At 50.2% G+C, this 16,217-nt stretch overlaps 1 protein-coding gene across 4 annotated transcripts in view; it reads right to left on the bottom strand.

The window, feature by feature from the left end:
* Positions 1 to 16,217, bottom strand: part of LOC128332126 (D-threo-3-hydroxyaspartate dehydratase-like) — a 42,865-nt gene that overhangs the window by 8,805 nt on the left and 17,843 nt on the right. For all 4 annotated transcript variants that reach the window (XM_053266475.1, XM_053266476.1, XM_053266474.1 and 1 more), the window contains one exon: positions 13,050 to 13,227. In XM_053266475.1, the coding sequence (XP_053122450.1) occupies positions 13,050 to 13,227 (178 nt within the window). The remainder of the gene's footprint in view (positions 1 to 13,049; positions 13,228 to 16,217) is intronic.

Here is a 16,217-nt window from a genome sequence, read left to right as displayed (position 1 = left end):
CTCCTTTAATGTTCAGGGCAGCCCTCTCATAGGAACTTAGGAAGCTGCCATATCATGAGTCAGACCCTTGGTCCATCTAGTTCGGGATTGTCTGCACAGACTGGCAGCGGCTTCTCCCAGGTTGCAGGCAGGAGTCTCTCTCAGCCCTGTCTTGGAGATGCTGCCAGGGAGGGAACTTGGAACCTTCTGCTTTTCCCAGCACGGCGGCCCCAGCACAGGGGAATATCTTCCAGTGCTCACACATCTAGTTTCCCATTCAAATGCAAACCAGAGCAGATCCTGCTTAGGAAAGGGGACAAGTCATGCTTGCTAGCACACAGCCAGCTTCATGCTGTCATGAAAGGAGAGGGACACCCTGGACAGGAGGGCAGTCTTGAGGATTCCCAAGAGAAATGTCACACCTGCCCATTCCCTGAGGGTTGCACATGGAAGGGAGAAGAGAAGGCCGGCATTTCAGCATCTCACGGAGACCTCATCTCAGCGCCTGGAGAGCATCAACAGGATCTGGCTCGAGCAAGGCAGCCCATAAATTACAGGGCAACAGAGGCCGCTGGTATGCCAAGACCGTCCCGGCAGGAAGCCAGGCTCTACTACTCCCAAACACCCTGACATCCCTGTTCCCTGACAGCTCCTTTGGGGCAAAGACCAAGCAACAAACGACATAATCCCAATTGTGGTCTTAATCGGCTTCACGCTATTTGTTGGTGTCCTTTTCTGTTATTGATTTCGTATTTCTAAAATCCTATTGTTATACGTTGCTCTGAGCTCCAGAAAGCAGGGGAGAAATTTAAACAAGCTAGGCTGTAATCTAATCAATTCAGTTAATCAGTTCATCAGTTAATCCAATCAATCACTCCATCAGTTCAATGGTGAGATAAATTCCTTAAAATCATGATTGGCTAAAAATATTCCTGGAATAATTAGGCAATGAGTTTCAAACAAACACATCACTATTATTATTATTATTTATTTACACAATCAGACAGGTGTTATTGACTAGTTTGTTTTATCCAGACATCGAGTCCTTCCCAAGGACCTGGGATGGCTGAATTTTATTATCAATATTGTTCTTGTTATTAAGATATCGTCACAGAATATAGGCTGTTCCCAGTAAAGTTGCTTTTTATAATTGGTTGATGGTGATTTCTGTGGCCCCTCTGGTGTTGAGGTGCTCTTCAAGGGCTTTTGGAATTGGAACCTAGGGTGTCAATTACTACTGGGATTATTTTGGTCTTCTTCTGTCACAGCCTTTCAGTTTCAATTTGTAGATCTTTGCATGATTGTTATTATTATTATTGTTATTAAATATTTACACACAAGTACTCATATTTCTAGACAGCCCCATCCAAAGGCCTGGGACAAGAAGTTTAAAAAGAGAGAAAAACAAGCACCACTTAAAAACACACCGAGGCGGGTCTCACAATCAGTGAGACCCGCTTTTGCCGGTTTTGCGGGGATTCCCCGCAGACGATCCAGGCGGGAGCCCTGAGAGGCCAGATTGGCCGCCCACATGATTGCCGGCTCCGTGACAGAGCCGGTGGGGGCTGGGGGGGAGCGGGGGCTGATCGCCCCCCCCGGAAGCTCCAGTATGCCCTGCACACTTGCAGGGCATACAATTCATGCTGGCAAGACCCTCGGAGCCGGGAGGCGGCATTTCACCTCCCCTCTGGGGGTCTCCTTGTGAGCAGCTGCACCACAGCTACTCACGACCTTGAAAACCAGGTTTGCGGAGCACTCGCTCTGCAAACCTGGTTTTAGGGCCAGGGTACTTAGGCGGGTGACCCGCCTAGGAACCACTGGGCTCGCAGCCGAGCCTGGTGGTTCACACGATGGGGCGAAATCAGGCTAGCCTGATTTTGCCCCATCATGTGAATAGCCTCACTGCTTAAAAATAATATAAAAACAGATTTAAAGCCATTCAAAGCCATGTAAAGCCAATTCAAAGACTTCAACACAATTTAAAACCTTGGAGGGCCAGGCCAAATAAGGAAGTCGTTAGGGTTCTCTTAAAGGCCAATGGGGAGTCTAAACGGAGGATCTCTGCCGGGAGTGCACTGGCTGTGCAAACAGGAAGCCACAGCTGGTCCCACCACAGGAATCCCGCCCCGCTCTATGCCCTGGTCTGCACTGCAGGAGTCAAGGCCTTGAAGCAGCATGGCCTACTTTTTGAGTTAGGGGTCGCCAACCTTGGTTCCCCAGATGACACTGGATTACAACCCCCCCATCACCCCAGCCACAATGGCCGGGAAGACCTGAGTTCGAATCCCCAATCAGCCATGAAACTCACTGGGTGACTCTGGGCCAGTCATGTATCTCTCGGCCTAACCTACCTCACAGGGTTGTTGTGAGGATAAAAAATAACCATGTACACCGCTCTGAGGTCCTCGGAGGAAGAGCGGGATAGAAGTGTAAAAATAAAATTTAAAAAATAAATTAAACCTGTCCGGATATACCCATCAAGGCAGCATAACTGCCTGGCTGGTTTCCATGCCCCTCTGCTTCTATGCACCGTGGGGGCTTCCTTTCCCCCGCCTGCCCACCCCGCGCCATGGCATTTCTGAGAGGATAGGACCTGCTGCTTTCCCCTGGGTGGGTGGTTGCCTCAACCTTGCCTGCCCTTGAAAAAGCCCCCGCCTTTGGCTCCCTGCTCTGCCATTTCCTCCACTACTGTGTTTCCCCGAAAATAAGACAGTGTCTTATAATAATTTTAGCCCCCAAAAAATGCACTAGGGCAATTGGCGGTACATCAGAAATTACTGCTAGGTCTTACTTTCGGGGTAGGTCTTACTTTCGGGGAAACAGGGTACCCACACCATGATGCCAGCCTGCTGGCCGCTGGAGTCGCAGGTGTGGGGCAGATCTTGCCAGGAGCATCGGGCAGGCGTTCCTGGAAGGAGATCTGGTCAGCCGGAGGAGCAAGAGTGACCCAGAGGCAGGAGCGGGGAACTGAACTGCCACCACCCACCCAGCTGGCCTAATAATAACTCCGGGGCCCCTAATGTGGTTGACTCACACCCAGGCAGGAAGGGCTGCCCCACCGCCGAGCCGGTCTCTGGATAGCTCACAATGGTGCAGACGGCGGCTTCTGTATGTGCTGAGCATGGCCGCCTCCTCCTCCTCCTCTCCCCCACACCTTCCCCCAGAAAGATCGCAGACGTGGTCAAATACCACTGGCGGTCATGTCAAACACTCCAGTGCGGTGTGAACGACAACAACGCTGGCGCTGTTAACTGCAGGAAAGAACCGTGCCTCTCTCAGGGCTCCGGACTGCAGAACCGCGAGCACTATTTACAGCACTGGGAATTCAGCCCTGCTGGATCAGGCCCAAGGAGGCCCATCTAGTCCAGCATCCTGTTTCGCACAGTGGCCCACCAGATGCCGCTGGAAGCCACAGGCAGGAGTTGAGGGCAGGCCCTCTCTCCTGCCATTACTCCCCTGCAACTGGTTCTCAGAGGCATCCTGACTTTCAGGCTGGAGGTGGCCCATAGCCCTCCGACTAGTAGCCGCGGACAGACCAATGATATGCCACAATATGTCATGACATGGCGATGACGTCATGACAAGACAGAACAATGATATGTCATGATAGACCGATGATATGTCCTAGACCGATGATATGACCGATGATAGAGCCCATGAGATGTCAGACAACATATCAACGTGTACGTCAGCATTGGAGGGAAGCAGTTTTTATACATATTCCAAAGAGCTTAATCCATTCTAACCCAGGACTGATACATTTGTGATTTTATTTATTATTTATTTATTTAACATATTTTAAGACCTATTTTATACCTATTTTTATACCTTTATATATATTTTTATTATGAATCTTGTGGCTTTCTAAGAATCACCTCCTGACGGTATTTTTATGCATGCCACTAATATGTTATTCATTACAAGCACACCTAACCTTTTTGTAACATTTCACATTCTTCTTTTTTTTAATAAGATGCCCGCAAGAAGCCTGACCAGGCCAAGACCGGCTTAGCTTCAGGTTGCTGCATCTGGTGCCATCAGTTCATATCCTGGGACACAGGAAGCTGCCATATATTGAGTCAGACCCTTGGTCTTTCTAGCTCAGTATTGTCTTCACAGACTGGCAGCGGGTGGCTTCTCCAAGGTTGCAGGCAGGAGTCTCTCTCTCAGCCCTCTCTTGGAGATGCTGCCAGGGAGGGAACGTGGAACCTTCTACTCTTCCCAGAGCGGCTCCATCCCCTGAGGGGAAGATCTTACAGTGTTCACACTTCCAGTCTCCCATTCATATGCAACCAGGGCAGACCCTGCTCAGCTATGGGGACAAGTCATGCTTGCTACCACCAGACCAGCTCTCCTCTCCTCTAAGACATCTTCTCCTCTACCACCAAGGCATCTAAATCAATGGTCATCACCACACCTTGTGGCAGTGAGTTCCATCAGCTGTGCGACATACTTTATTTTCTCCATCCTCCGAACCCCATTGCCAATCCATTTCACTTTGCCCAGGAAACCATGCCACACGGACGACCTCACATGCTCCAAAGCCAATCCCAGACTTCAGGGGTTCTCAATCTTGGGTCCCCAGGTGGGTTTTTGGACTACAGCATCCATCACCCACTGCCTGGCAGGGGTGATGTGAGTTGTAGTCCAAAATCCCACCTGGGGACCTGAGGCTGAGAACTCCTGCCACGCCTGGTGCTGCCAGATCTTGAGATGGTATTGCATGCAAGCTTCGAGATCTCAGAGCTCCACCCTCAACAAGGTATCTCCTTTTTGCCGGCCAGAAGGCCAGCTTCTCCTCTTTTGTCTTGCTGTCTTTCCTGTGGGAAACCCAAGGAGCTGCGGCAAGGCTGGGGAGGGGAGACCCCCCAGGCCAGGAGGCAGTAAGCAAGGGGGCACGTTGGGGAGCGTGTTGATGGTTCCTGTTGCCTTCCCAATTAATCACCACCAGCCGAGAGTTCAAGAGGGGGCTCTGGGAAGTCCGTGGGGGGGGGTTGGTTTCTCCCCCCTCCCCACCTTTTGCAGCCAAGTGCTAAGCCGTCCCAGCCCTTCCCTCCTGGGTGTGAATTGGGACCTGGCTTTGTGTGGGTGGGGAGGGGAGGGGGCACCGAGGGGGGCGGGGGGGGGGACACACACACACCAAGCACCAGCTGCTGCCCTTTCGGCCGCTTTGAAGAGGCGGCTTCAAAGGCAAAGGGGCTCACCTGAAGGCCTGAGAAAGTTTGGGGAGTAACACCTTTGCCCTCCCACTCGGAGATCCTTTCAGGAAGCCCGGAGCCCTAGAACGTCAGGCGGGGTCATAAAAGCAAGCCAGAGATTGGCATTTATGGCCTCTTAACAGGAGCAGACCATCATCAAGGGCATGTGTGTGGGTCCTGCCATGGTTGCCGCCCTGTGGGCTAGTGGGTGGGGAGGGAGGCCAGCCACCGACCCCCCCCCTCAAAAAATGAAGGGGCGTGAATGTGGCACGGGGGGGAGGGGGCGCATTATTAACTTAAGGCAGGGCTTCTCAGCCGCAGCTCCCCAGATGGTCTTGAACTACAACTCCTATCATCCCCAACCACAATAGCCAGCACTTTGACTGGGGATGATGGGAGTTGGAGTGCAACATCATATGGGGATATTGCAGCTAAAGCATTGGGAGGGTGGTTTTTTAAAAAAAAAAGTTTAGAAAAAAGGTAACTAAGGGGGACAGGATAAGAGTTGTTGCAGAGTGCATTTTGATTGCTTGGAACCTACCCTTTCTGCCCCTGTTCCTCATATAAGATGCCCAAGATCTTTTCCCTTCTCGGCACATTTCTGTCGCACCTGATGCTTACAAAGTCTTTTGCAAGAAATGCAAGTTCTCAGTGGTCCCTGCCCTGATGCGCTTGCAAGAGAGTAAGGAGAAAGCAGAATAGCCCAGAGAGGGAGGGAATCGGAAAGAGGTCAAGATAAAGACCAGGCCTAAAGCAACCCTATCAGTTAGAAAGAGAAGCTGAGATAGCTAGAACTCTATGAGCGAAAGCGGGGTGCGGGGGGGGGGGATATCGGTGGTTTGTGTTTTTTTAAGGTCAAGGGAGGGGGGAAGAGTAGTGGGATGGGATCATAGCAGGGAAGAGCCCCCAGCCTCAGTGTGGAGAGAGGGGCTTGTAGGGAGGGCTTTTGTCTCCTTAAAATAAAGTATTTAGTTTCCTGTCATCCCTGGGCAGACCCCCAAACATACATGGGGAGGGACCACAGTTCAATGGTAGAGTTCTGCTTTGTATGCAGAAGGCCCCAGGTTCAATCCCTGGCAACAGGGCTGTAGCTATAATTGAGCAAAAGGGTTCAAAGAACACGGGCCCCCCAGCTCCTGAGGGCTCTCCAGCTCCATCCCTCCCAGTATTCTTCATTATCTCCCTTACTCTGGGGGGCCACCAGAGAGAGGGATGAACAAGGGCCCCCTCTCCCCTCGCTACGCCCCTGCCTGGCAGCATCTGCAGATAGGGTTGGGACTGGAGAACCTCCTGCCTGAAACTCGGGAGAGCTGCTGCCAGTCAGTGCAAACTCTGCTAGACGGACCAACAGTCGGACTCGGTAGACGGCAGCTTCCGGTGTGACCCAGCTTGGCGGCAGAATGGCCTCTTTTTCTTGCCCCAACGGGTTGGCCTAGAGCCTCCAAGTCTTCAGGGAATAAGCAAGAGAGTCAGAGGCGCCATCGCCTTCCAGGTGCCCGCTGGTATATTCCTGCCGTGCTCAAACAGGTCTTCTGAGGAATGCTTCTACATTGCCGGCTCTGATCCAGAAAAACCCTCCTGTTGCTCTGACCCCACTTGGGCCAGAACTCTGCTTCTGACTGCAAGGGGGCCTCAGGACCAGGACCAGCTTTGGCAATGCTTGCCTAAGCACAGAGCTGGCCAGAGCTCTGTCAATCCCGAGGCCCCCCACTAATATCACGGCCGCTCCCCCTCTCACACTCAGGCAGCATCTGATAGACTGGAGGGCTTCAAATGCTTCCCCTCCGGTCTCCATCTAATCTTGCTGAAAATGAGGGTGGTCGGGATCTCGATGGCCTGTCCCAGATGGTGCAGGGATGTGGGGTTTGTTTCCTCTTCTTCCAGTTCCTCCTCGGCCACCTCTAAAATGATGCTGCTGGCCCTGGGGCCAAAAAGGGAAGGGGGACCTCTTCTTCACCTCCCAAAGGTTTCATGGGAAACTCCCACTACTCCAGCCACCTTAAGTGGCGCAGTGGGGAAATGACTTGCCTGGCAAGCATGAGGTTGCTGGTTTGAATCTTCGCTGGTGTGTTTCCCAGATTACGGGAAGCACCTCTATCGGGCAGCAGCGATCTAGGAAGATGCTGAAAGGCATCATCTCATATTGCGTGGGAGGAGGCAACGGTAAACCCCTCATGTATTCTACCAAAGACAACCACGGGGATCTGTGGGTGCCAGGAGTTGAAACTGACTTGACGGCACACTTTACTTTACCCACCACTCCCATCCTGGGAGGTCTCATTGGATAAAACAAGTTCTGCCTGCCACAGAAATGTCCAGATCTGCTGAAAAGGTCACTGCAACCCAAGATGCTAAAAGAACAAAATACACCCCTCCCCACACTGTCCTCTGCTGGTTAGGGTTCCACCCCGCCCCCCAATAGAAGAAGGGAGGCTGGAAGCTCTCCTTTCACCCCACTGAAGTTCTTTCATGTAGCCTTGTAAGGATCAGGGACATTTTGGTGGTAGCATCACCTCCCTGGAATTCCCTCAAAGGCCTGTAAAGTCCATACTTTTCCTTCTTTGTAAAAAGTAGTTAAGAAAAAACAGGGTTCCCACCCTTGGATTCCCAGCTGTTGTTGGACTACAACTCCCATCATCCCCAGCCAGCCACCATGGCAAGGTGGAGTTGTAGTCCAACAACAGCAGGGAATCCAAGATTGGGAACCCCTGGATTAAGATGTGGATTACTCTTCAGTGTGCTTCAGGTGGGTGATTTTGCCTGGCTGCTGGTTTTTGAGGTTGCTCTGCTGCAGGCCTGCTCAACTTCGCCCCCCACCCCAGCTGTTTTTGGACTACAACTCCCATAATCCCCTACCACAGTGGCCAATTGATTGATTGATTGATTAAGTGCTGTCAAGTTGGTGTCGACTCTTAGCGACCACATCGATAGATTCTCTCCAGGATGATCTGTCTTCAACTTGGCCTTTCAGGTCTCTCCGTGGTACATTCATTGCTGTCATAATCGAGTCCATCCACCTTGCTACTAGCTGTCCTCTCCTTTCTTTCTCTCAACTTTCCCCAGCATTATGGACTTCTCAGGAGAACTGGATTTTTGCACAATGTATCTGAAGTATGAGAGTTTGAGCCTCTTCATTTGTGCCTCGAGTGAAAATTCTGGATTGATTTGTTCCATGATCCATTTGTTGGTTTTCCTGGCTGTCCATGGGATCCTCAAAAGTCTTCTCCAGCACCAAAGTTCAAAAGCGTCCATGCTTTTTCTGTCTTGCTTCTTCAAAGTCCAGTTTTCACATCCATAGAGTGTTATGGAAAAAACCATTGTCCAAACTATCCTAATAATTGTAGGTATAGACCCGTCACAGCATCTAAATAGCCTTTCCAAGGCCTCCATTGCAACCCTACCAAGTGCTAGTCTGCGGCGTATTTCTTGACTGCTGGATCCTTGACTGTTGACAGTCGATTCTAAAAGGCAGAAGCTCTCCACCACTTCAGTGTCTTCATTGTCAGTTCTGAGGCTGGTTGCTGTGCCCGCTGTCATAAGTTTAGTCTTCTTTACATTCAGTCGTAGTCCATTTTTTCGCTGTGCTCCTTGACTTTCGTTACTAGAGCTTGCAGATCATCCGCATTCTCAGCTAATAGCCAGGGATTATGGGAGTTGTAGGCCAACAGCTGCAGGAGGGCCGAAGTTGAGCAGGCCGGCTCTGCTGGGATTGTTAAACCGTGGGCTGTTTGCCAGTTTCATTTCATTGTCTCCTCCACACACACACACACCCCAAATTTGTTCTTATTGATTATGTTATATTAACTTTGTTGCAGAAAAAGGAAGATAGAAATGGTTTTAAATAAATAAATACAGAATACAAGTTTGTTTTTTTAAAGTAAAGTTTCTAGACCTTATGATGGCAACGCGGTTCAAAAAGGCAATGGTTAAAATATGCGAAAGAACCAGAACTGAGGCGGCTAATCAAGAGAGACCCTTCGCGCATTGTTGTCTGACTATCCACCACTTCCAAGGGTATCTATACATATATACATCCGTTTTAACCATTGTGGTTTTCCCTGCCTGCCCCCTTATGGCCTGGACTTCTGTGAAAGGGACTAGAGATTTCCTGGAGAGAATTCCTAGCCCCCACTTCCAAGCTTACATTCTTAAAGTGCCTTGTTGTGGGGGAGCCTATAACAACTAGATCTCTCTCTTTTTCTTCTTTAAACACATCCGGAAAACTGTTTATTATTTCAGCAAAGCTCTTAGTGCCACATCGGGGCTGAGGGAAAGTAAATATTAGAACTTGAAAAACAAGAAAAGCAAAATTAAATAGCTCGCAACAAATCCTCTAGGTAATTATACTGTCTGGAGTACATTTTACAGTTTTCAACAAAGAAAGGCTGCAAAGCCTCATTCGGGCGTTGTGATCAGCATCTCCGAGAGTGCGCTCAGAAGCCCCACCCACACAGCGATGTGCTCAGAAGCCCCGCCCACATGGCCCAGGCTTACAGAGTTTGTCTACAAGCCAAGCACTGTGCTTGTGGACAGATTCTTTCTGCGACTGATGCTTCCTGGCAATGTTGTGATGGGTGCTGTGGGAGTGGTGGGTGGTGTTTCTGCTTTCTGCCTTTTAAAAAAAATTTTTTTACCACCCTTTCCCCCTCCTCCACCTTTGATCCGGGAGTGCATAGGATCCTGGCCAAGTTACATTAGTGTAAGTGGCCACCAGTGTGCCTGGGAACACAGGATTGCTCTGCCAATCCTGTTCTGAAAGCTTCCAGATTTTTAACAATTATGGATAGTTTCATGCCACTGCTGGAAATTAAGCGACACTGTGCAAAAGCCGTTCTTTCACGAATGCCATGAAGCACCTTGCCACACAGCTCTGCTCCTTTGCCAAGTTTTACAGAGGAGTTGAGCTGTGCTGCAAAGTGGTTTTGCATGGCTCTGAGCACCTGGCCTTCCGGTTTGGTTCCACTGCAATGCTCTGTGCAGGATGGACTGAGAAGGAAGCCATTTCAAGTCTCTTCGTTGCTTGCTCCCCCCACCCCCCCGCCCCAGCCAGGCTGAACTATAACCACACCAGGAGCCTTTTTTTGTTTTTCTTTGGAAAGTTAATGAAAAGTGGACGCTTTCTGTCCCCCAAGGCATGAGCAAAGATGCAGCAAGAAGGCAAAGTCTGACCGAAAGATCGCTGCTTCTCCCCCCCTCCCCCAAGCTGCAGTCCCCATCTGGTCTGGTCTGCTCACACATCAAAGCCCCAGTTCCAGAGTCCCTGAAAGGAGCCCCATCCTGTAGCTGTTCCACGCCACCTCTCTCTCTGCTTCCTCAACCTTCTGCTTTGCATGTGGGTGATTAAAGGCCTGGAAAATGTTGCACCCCTTCTTTCCCCTTCGCTTCTCCACCCAGAGTTCTCCTCTCTCTCTCTTTGCCTCCAACTTTGTGCCACTTCCTGCCTGCATCTAATTTGACATCCGCAGGAACATCTGAGAGAAATTTGCCCCTATGAAACAGGAAAGCCCTCTACACACACACACACACACACACACACACACACACTCCTATCTATTTCTGCCCTGGACCACCAGAGTATTTTCATGCTGACATCTCAGTGCCCCCTTGTGGCCACACAGGAGAAAGCACACACACACATTTTTCTTAAAAGTTTTAAAGCCCTTTTAAGAGAGACAAATGAAGACCGAGACGAGGCATGAAACTGATTATACTCCAGAGAGATAGAAAAGGCAGAATAAGTTATTATGGGGGGCGGGGGGAATGCTTGTAAATAATTAGAGCTAGCGTGGTGTAGTGGTTAGAGTGCTGGACTAGGACCGGGGAGACCCGAGTTCAAATCCCCACTCAGCCATGAGACTTGCTGGGTGACTCTGGGCCAGTCACTTCTCTCTCAACATAACCAACTTGAAACGTAAGTATGTAGTACACTGCTCTGGGCTTCTTGGAGGAAAAGCGGGATATAAAATGTAATATTATTATTATTATTATTATTATTATTATTGAAAAACTGAGTGGTAGATAGTCAAGGTCTTCTCATTCAATAAGTTGATACTCATGCTAATAACTCAGTCAATCCCAAGACACTTAAATAACTCAATAGACCAATTTCTGCCCTTTCCTCCCCTTAAATTTGACTTGGCACTTGGGGTTCTCCTCCTGACAGCCCTGGAACATCTGCCCTGCCTTGGAAAGCAGGCTCTTCAAAAATCCCAGTTCAAATCCTAGCTCCTTCACTGGCTCAACTGGGGTGCTATCTTCTAGGGCCCCCCCTTTCATAAGGCAAGGAGAGGCAGTCACTGCAAGTAGCAGACTACACAGGAGTGCCAGCAGGGTGCTGAGATCATGGGCCTCTGCAGATCAGTGTTCCCTCTAAGAGGGATTCCCAGATGTTGTTGACTACAACTCCCAGAATCCCCAGCTGCAGTGGCCTTTGCTTGGGGATTCTGGGCGTTGTAGTTCACAACATCTGCAAATCCTTCTTAGAGGGAACACTGATCTGCAGGGCATGGGGGCGGGGGGGGGGCGGGGGAGAGGCAGGTGTGCACCCAAGTATTCTGAAGGAACTCTGATGTGAAATTGCTGATCTCCTAGCAAAAATATGTAACTTGTCCCTACAATACCAGAGGACTGGGAAGTAGCCAATGTAGCTCCCATTTTCAAAAAGGGAGCCAGGGGCGATCCGGGAAAGTACAGGCTGGTTAGCTTAACTTCTGTGAGCCCAGCGGCATCTGGTGGGCCCCTGTGGGAAACAGGATGCTGGACTAGATCGGCTTCCTTGGGCCTGATCCAGCAGGGCTGCTCTTATGATCTTATGGATGCATCCAGTCATTTTTGGGAAGAGCAGTGCTCTGTCCCTCTCGCCATCCTAGGCAATCAGGCGAGGCAGTTAGTCCGAAGCAGAGGGGGAAAAACTCCAAAAATGCATCGACTGCTGAGGAGCAGGAGAGGGGCGGAGGTGCCCCTTTCCCCAATCATGTCCACGCCTTCCTGCCCCTGACACTGATGCTGGGGGTGAGCTTAGGGCATGTGCTGCACATGCATCTGATCTGACCCCTGCAAGCTTTGCCAGGAGCTTCTCTCTTTGCAAGCCTGCAAGAAGCACGAGAAGAGAAGAGAAGAGAAGAGCAGAGGTGGTGGCTGGCAACTTTCCTTGCCCCTCCCCCCATGCTGCTTTCAAAGCTTGCAAAGGTACGTTCGGAAAGGGGGCTGGCCCCCACCAGGGTCATGGGGCAAGGCAGCCTTGGGTGACACCCCTGCCCTGCTCTCTTCTTAAATGGATGATGGAACATAGGCAGCTGCCATATACTGAGTCAGGCCATTGGTCTCTCTAGCTCGGTATTGTCTTCACAGACTGGCAGCGGCTTCTCCAAGGTTGCAGGCAGGAGTCTCTCTCAGCCCTATCTCGGAGATGCTGCCAGGAAGGGAACTTGGAACCTAGATGCTCTTCCCAGAGCGGCTCCATCCCCTGAGGGGAATCTCTTCTAGTGCTCACGCATCAAGTCTCCCATTCATATGCAACCCAGGGTGGACCCTGCTTAGCTAAGGGGACCAGTCATGCTGGCTCCCACCAGACCAGCTCTCCTCTCCAATATGCCAGTGTTGCTGACTCCACCTGGCAGCAGCTCTGCACCAACGGAGCCTCCATTCAGGGACAGTACACCCCCCACTCCTGGGGATGAACAACAGGGAAGGCCTCTCTCCATCATGCCCTGCTTGGGGGCCTCGGAGGGGGCCTCGGCTGGAAACCAAATACCGCCCTAGACGAAGGCTGGCCTAACCTGGCAGGACGGTCCCCATGTTCTCACGCTGCAGGCTGTCTGAGCGACCCAAGAGTGCAGCCCAGGTCATGCAAAGAGCTTGGACCACACTCACTTGTCCATGAAGTTCAGGGTGCAGAGGGTGGTGGCCTGAGCCACAGACTGGATTTCAGACACCCCGCGGCAGCTGTAAGAGTTGCCGCAATGCGCGTAGATCCCCAGCAGCTCGGTAGGCGCCTCTGCAATCGCCCTGGCCAGCTCCAGGGCAGCTGGGTCAGTATTACTCAGGCCAGCTGGAAAAAAAGAAGAGAGAGGGGTGAACACGGCATGGCCCGTGGGTCATTACTCGACTGCAGGGGTTCCAAGCATTCAGTCCCCAGATGATGCAGGACTACAACTCCCATCATCCCCAGCCACAATGGTCTTTGGCCACAGTGCCTGGGGATGATGGGAGTTGTAACCCAACAAGGTCTGGGGACCTGACATGGAGAACCCCTGCCCTACTGAATTCCAAGGATCTGATGCAGTGCTTAAGAACATCAGAACAGCCCTGCTGGATCAGGCCCAAGGAAGCCCATCCAGTCCAGCATCTTGTTTCACACAGTGGCCCACCAGATGCCTCTAAGAAGCCCACAAGCAAGAGCTGAGGGCATGTCCTCTCTCCTGCTGTTACTCCCTTGCAACTGGTACTCGGACACATCCTGCCTCTGAGGCTGGAGGTGGCCTATAGCTCTCCGACTAGTAGCCGATGATAGACCTCTCCTCCATGAAGTTACCCAAACCCCTCTTAATGCCATCAAAACTAGTAGCCAACACCACATCTTGTGGCAGAGAATTCCACCAGTTGATTATGCGTTGTATGAAAATGTACTTCTGTTTGTTGGACCTAAATTTCCTGACAATCAAGTTCATGGGATGACCCTGGTTCTAGTGTTATGTGTGTGAGAGAGAAATTTCTCTCTGTCTACTCTATACATAATTTTATAGACCTCTATCATGTCTCCTCATAGTCTCCTCTTTTCCAAATTAAAGAGCCCCAGACGCTGTAGCCTTGACTTGTAAGGAAGGTGCTCCAGGCCCCTGATCATTTTGGTTGCCCTCTTCTGTACCTTTTCAGGTTCTACAATGTCCTTCTTTAGATGTGGTGACCAGAACTGTACACAGTACTCCAGGTGTGGCCGCACCATCGTTTTGTATAAGGGCAGCAGACGGACAACTCAAGTGGTACAGACCGATACAACAGCCAAAAGGTGGAGGCCAGGCTACCCTCTGCGCTCATGGCTCTCCACGCACAGGTGTCTATTTTCAGCACTTGAGAGGTAAAGGAGGCCACAGGGGTCAGGATGCAGTCCCAGGACATGGTCTGGAGCAGTATTCCCTGTCACGGAGATTCCACAGCAGTGTTCCTTCTAACAGGGATTCCCAGATGCTGTGGACTACAACTCCCAGCATCCTCAGCTGCAGTGGCCTTTGGCTGGGGATTAAGGGAGTGGTAGTCCACAACATCTGGGAAGTCCTGTTTCAAGGAACTGGATAGCACAAGGTCTGGATAGCACACGGTGCATCCACCTTGCTGGACGATGAGCAGGCCCACGTCTAGGAAACCGAGGAGGACCGGAGTCCCCCACAGAATCATTATGGGTGACTACATGGGAGGCTGGAAGGAAATGAGTTACTAGGGACTTGGTATCGCCCTCCAGATCAAAAGGCTGAGAGTGACCTGGAGTTGGAGCAGCAAATCAGAGAGGCATCAAAGAGAGAGAGCGAGAGAGAGCAATAATTAATAATGGGTGACTTCAATGACCCTCAAATAAACGGTGCAAATTCATGTGTGGGTATTGATAGAGAGGCCAAATTTCTAGACATGCTAAATGAATGTGCCTTGGTTGGTCATGGAACCAACCTTGGACCTCATCCTGAGTGGTGCCCAGGACCTGGTGTGAGATGTCAGAGCTGTAGAATCACTGGGAAACAGTTACCATGGTGTGATCCAGTTCAGCTTATATGCAAGTGGAGCATTGCCAAGGAGGTCCAACACAGATGCATTCAACTTCAGAAGAGGAAACTTCTCAAAAATGAGGGGATTGGTAAAAAGGAAGCTGAAAGGGAAAGTTCGGAGGCTCAAATCACTCCAGAAAGCATGGAACTTATTCAAGACCACAATACTAGGAGCACAATTGGAATGCACACCAGGAAAGAGGAAAGGTACCACCAAGTTTAGGATGAAGCCATTGTGGCTAACGAGTAGAGTCAGGAAAGCTATAAAAGGGAAGAAAACTTCCTTCAGAAAATGTAAGTTCCTGTCCAAATGAAGAGAATAGAAAGGGACATAAACTCTGGCAAAGGAAATGCAAGGAGACAATTAGGGATACAAAAAGAGAGTTTGAGGAGCATATAGCTGGAAGTGTCAAGAGGAATAACAAAAACTTCTTTAAAGTTATCAGAAGTAGAAAACCTGCCAGGGAGGCAGTTGGACCCTTAGATGATGAGGACGTGAAAGGGATTATTAGGGAGGATAAGGAGATTGCAGAGAAGCTGAATGAGTTCTTTGAATGAGGTCTTCACGGCAGAGGATACTGACCATATACCCTCTCTGGAACTGAGCTCCTCAGGCTTGGAGGCTGAAGAACTGGGCCAATTTGAGGTGATGAGTGAGGACATTCTAAACTGTATTGAGAAACTAACAATTTATTTGTTTGTTTGCTTATTTATTTGATTTGTATATTTATTTGATTTGCAATTAACAAATTGCCAGGGCCCGATGGCATCCACCCAAGAGTTCTGAAGGAACTCAAATGTGAAATTTCTGATCTCTTAGCAAAAATATGTAACTTGTCCCTACAATCAGGCTCTGTACAAGAGGACTGGATCAGTGTTCCTTCTAACAGGGATTCCCAGATGCTGTTCACTTCAACTCCCAGCATCCCCAGCTGCAATGGCCTTTGGCTGAGCATTATGGGAGTTGTAGTCAACAACATCTGGGAATTCCTGTTAGAGGGAACACTGGACTGGAGGTAACTCCCATTTGCAAAAGGGGTTCCAGTGGGGCAATGGGTAAGTACAGGCCAGTTAGCTAAGCTTCTGTGCCGGGTAAATTGATGGAAATCATACTTAAGGAAAAAACTGTCAAGCATATAGAAGAACAGGCCTTGCTGAAGGAGAACCAGCATGGCTTCTGCAAGGGAGATTCTTGCCTCACTAACCTTTTGGAGTTATTTGAGAGTGTCAACAGGCATGTGGATCAAGGTGATCTGGTTGCCATAGTATATTTGAACTTCTGAAA

The sequence above is a fragment of the Hemicordylus capensis genome, chromosome 6, assembly GCF_027244095.1.
Source record: "Hemicordylus capensis ecotype Gifberg chromosome 6, rHemCap1.1.pri, whole genome shotgun sequence".
Taxonomy (NCBI): Eukaryota; Metazoa; Chordata; class Lepidosauria; order Squamata; family Cordylidae; genus Hemicordylus; species Hemicordylus capensis.
The sequence above is the reverse complement of the archived record's forward strand: the minus strand, read 5'-3'. Positions and strand labels throughout refer to the sequence as shown.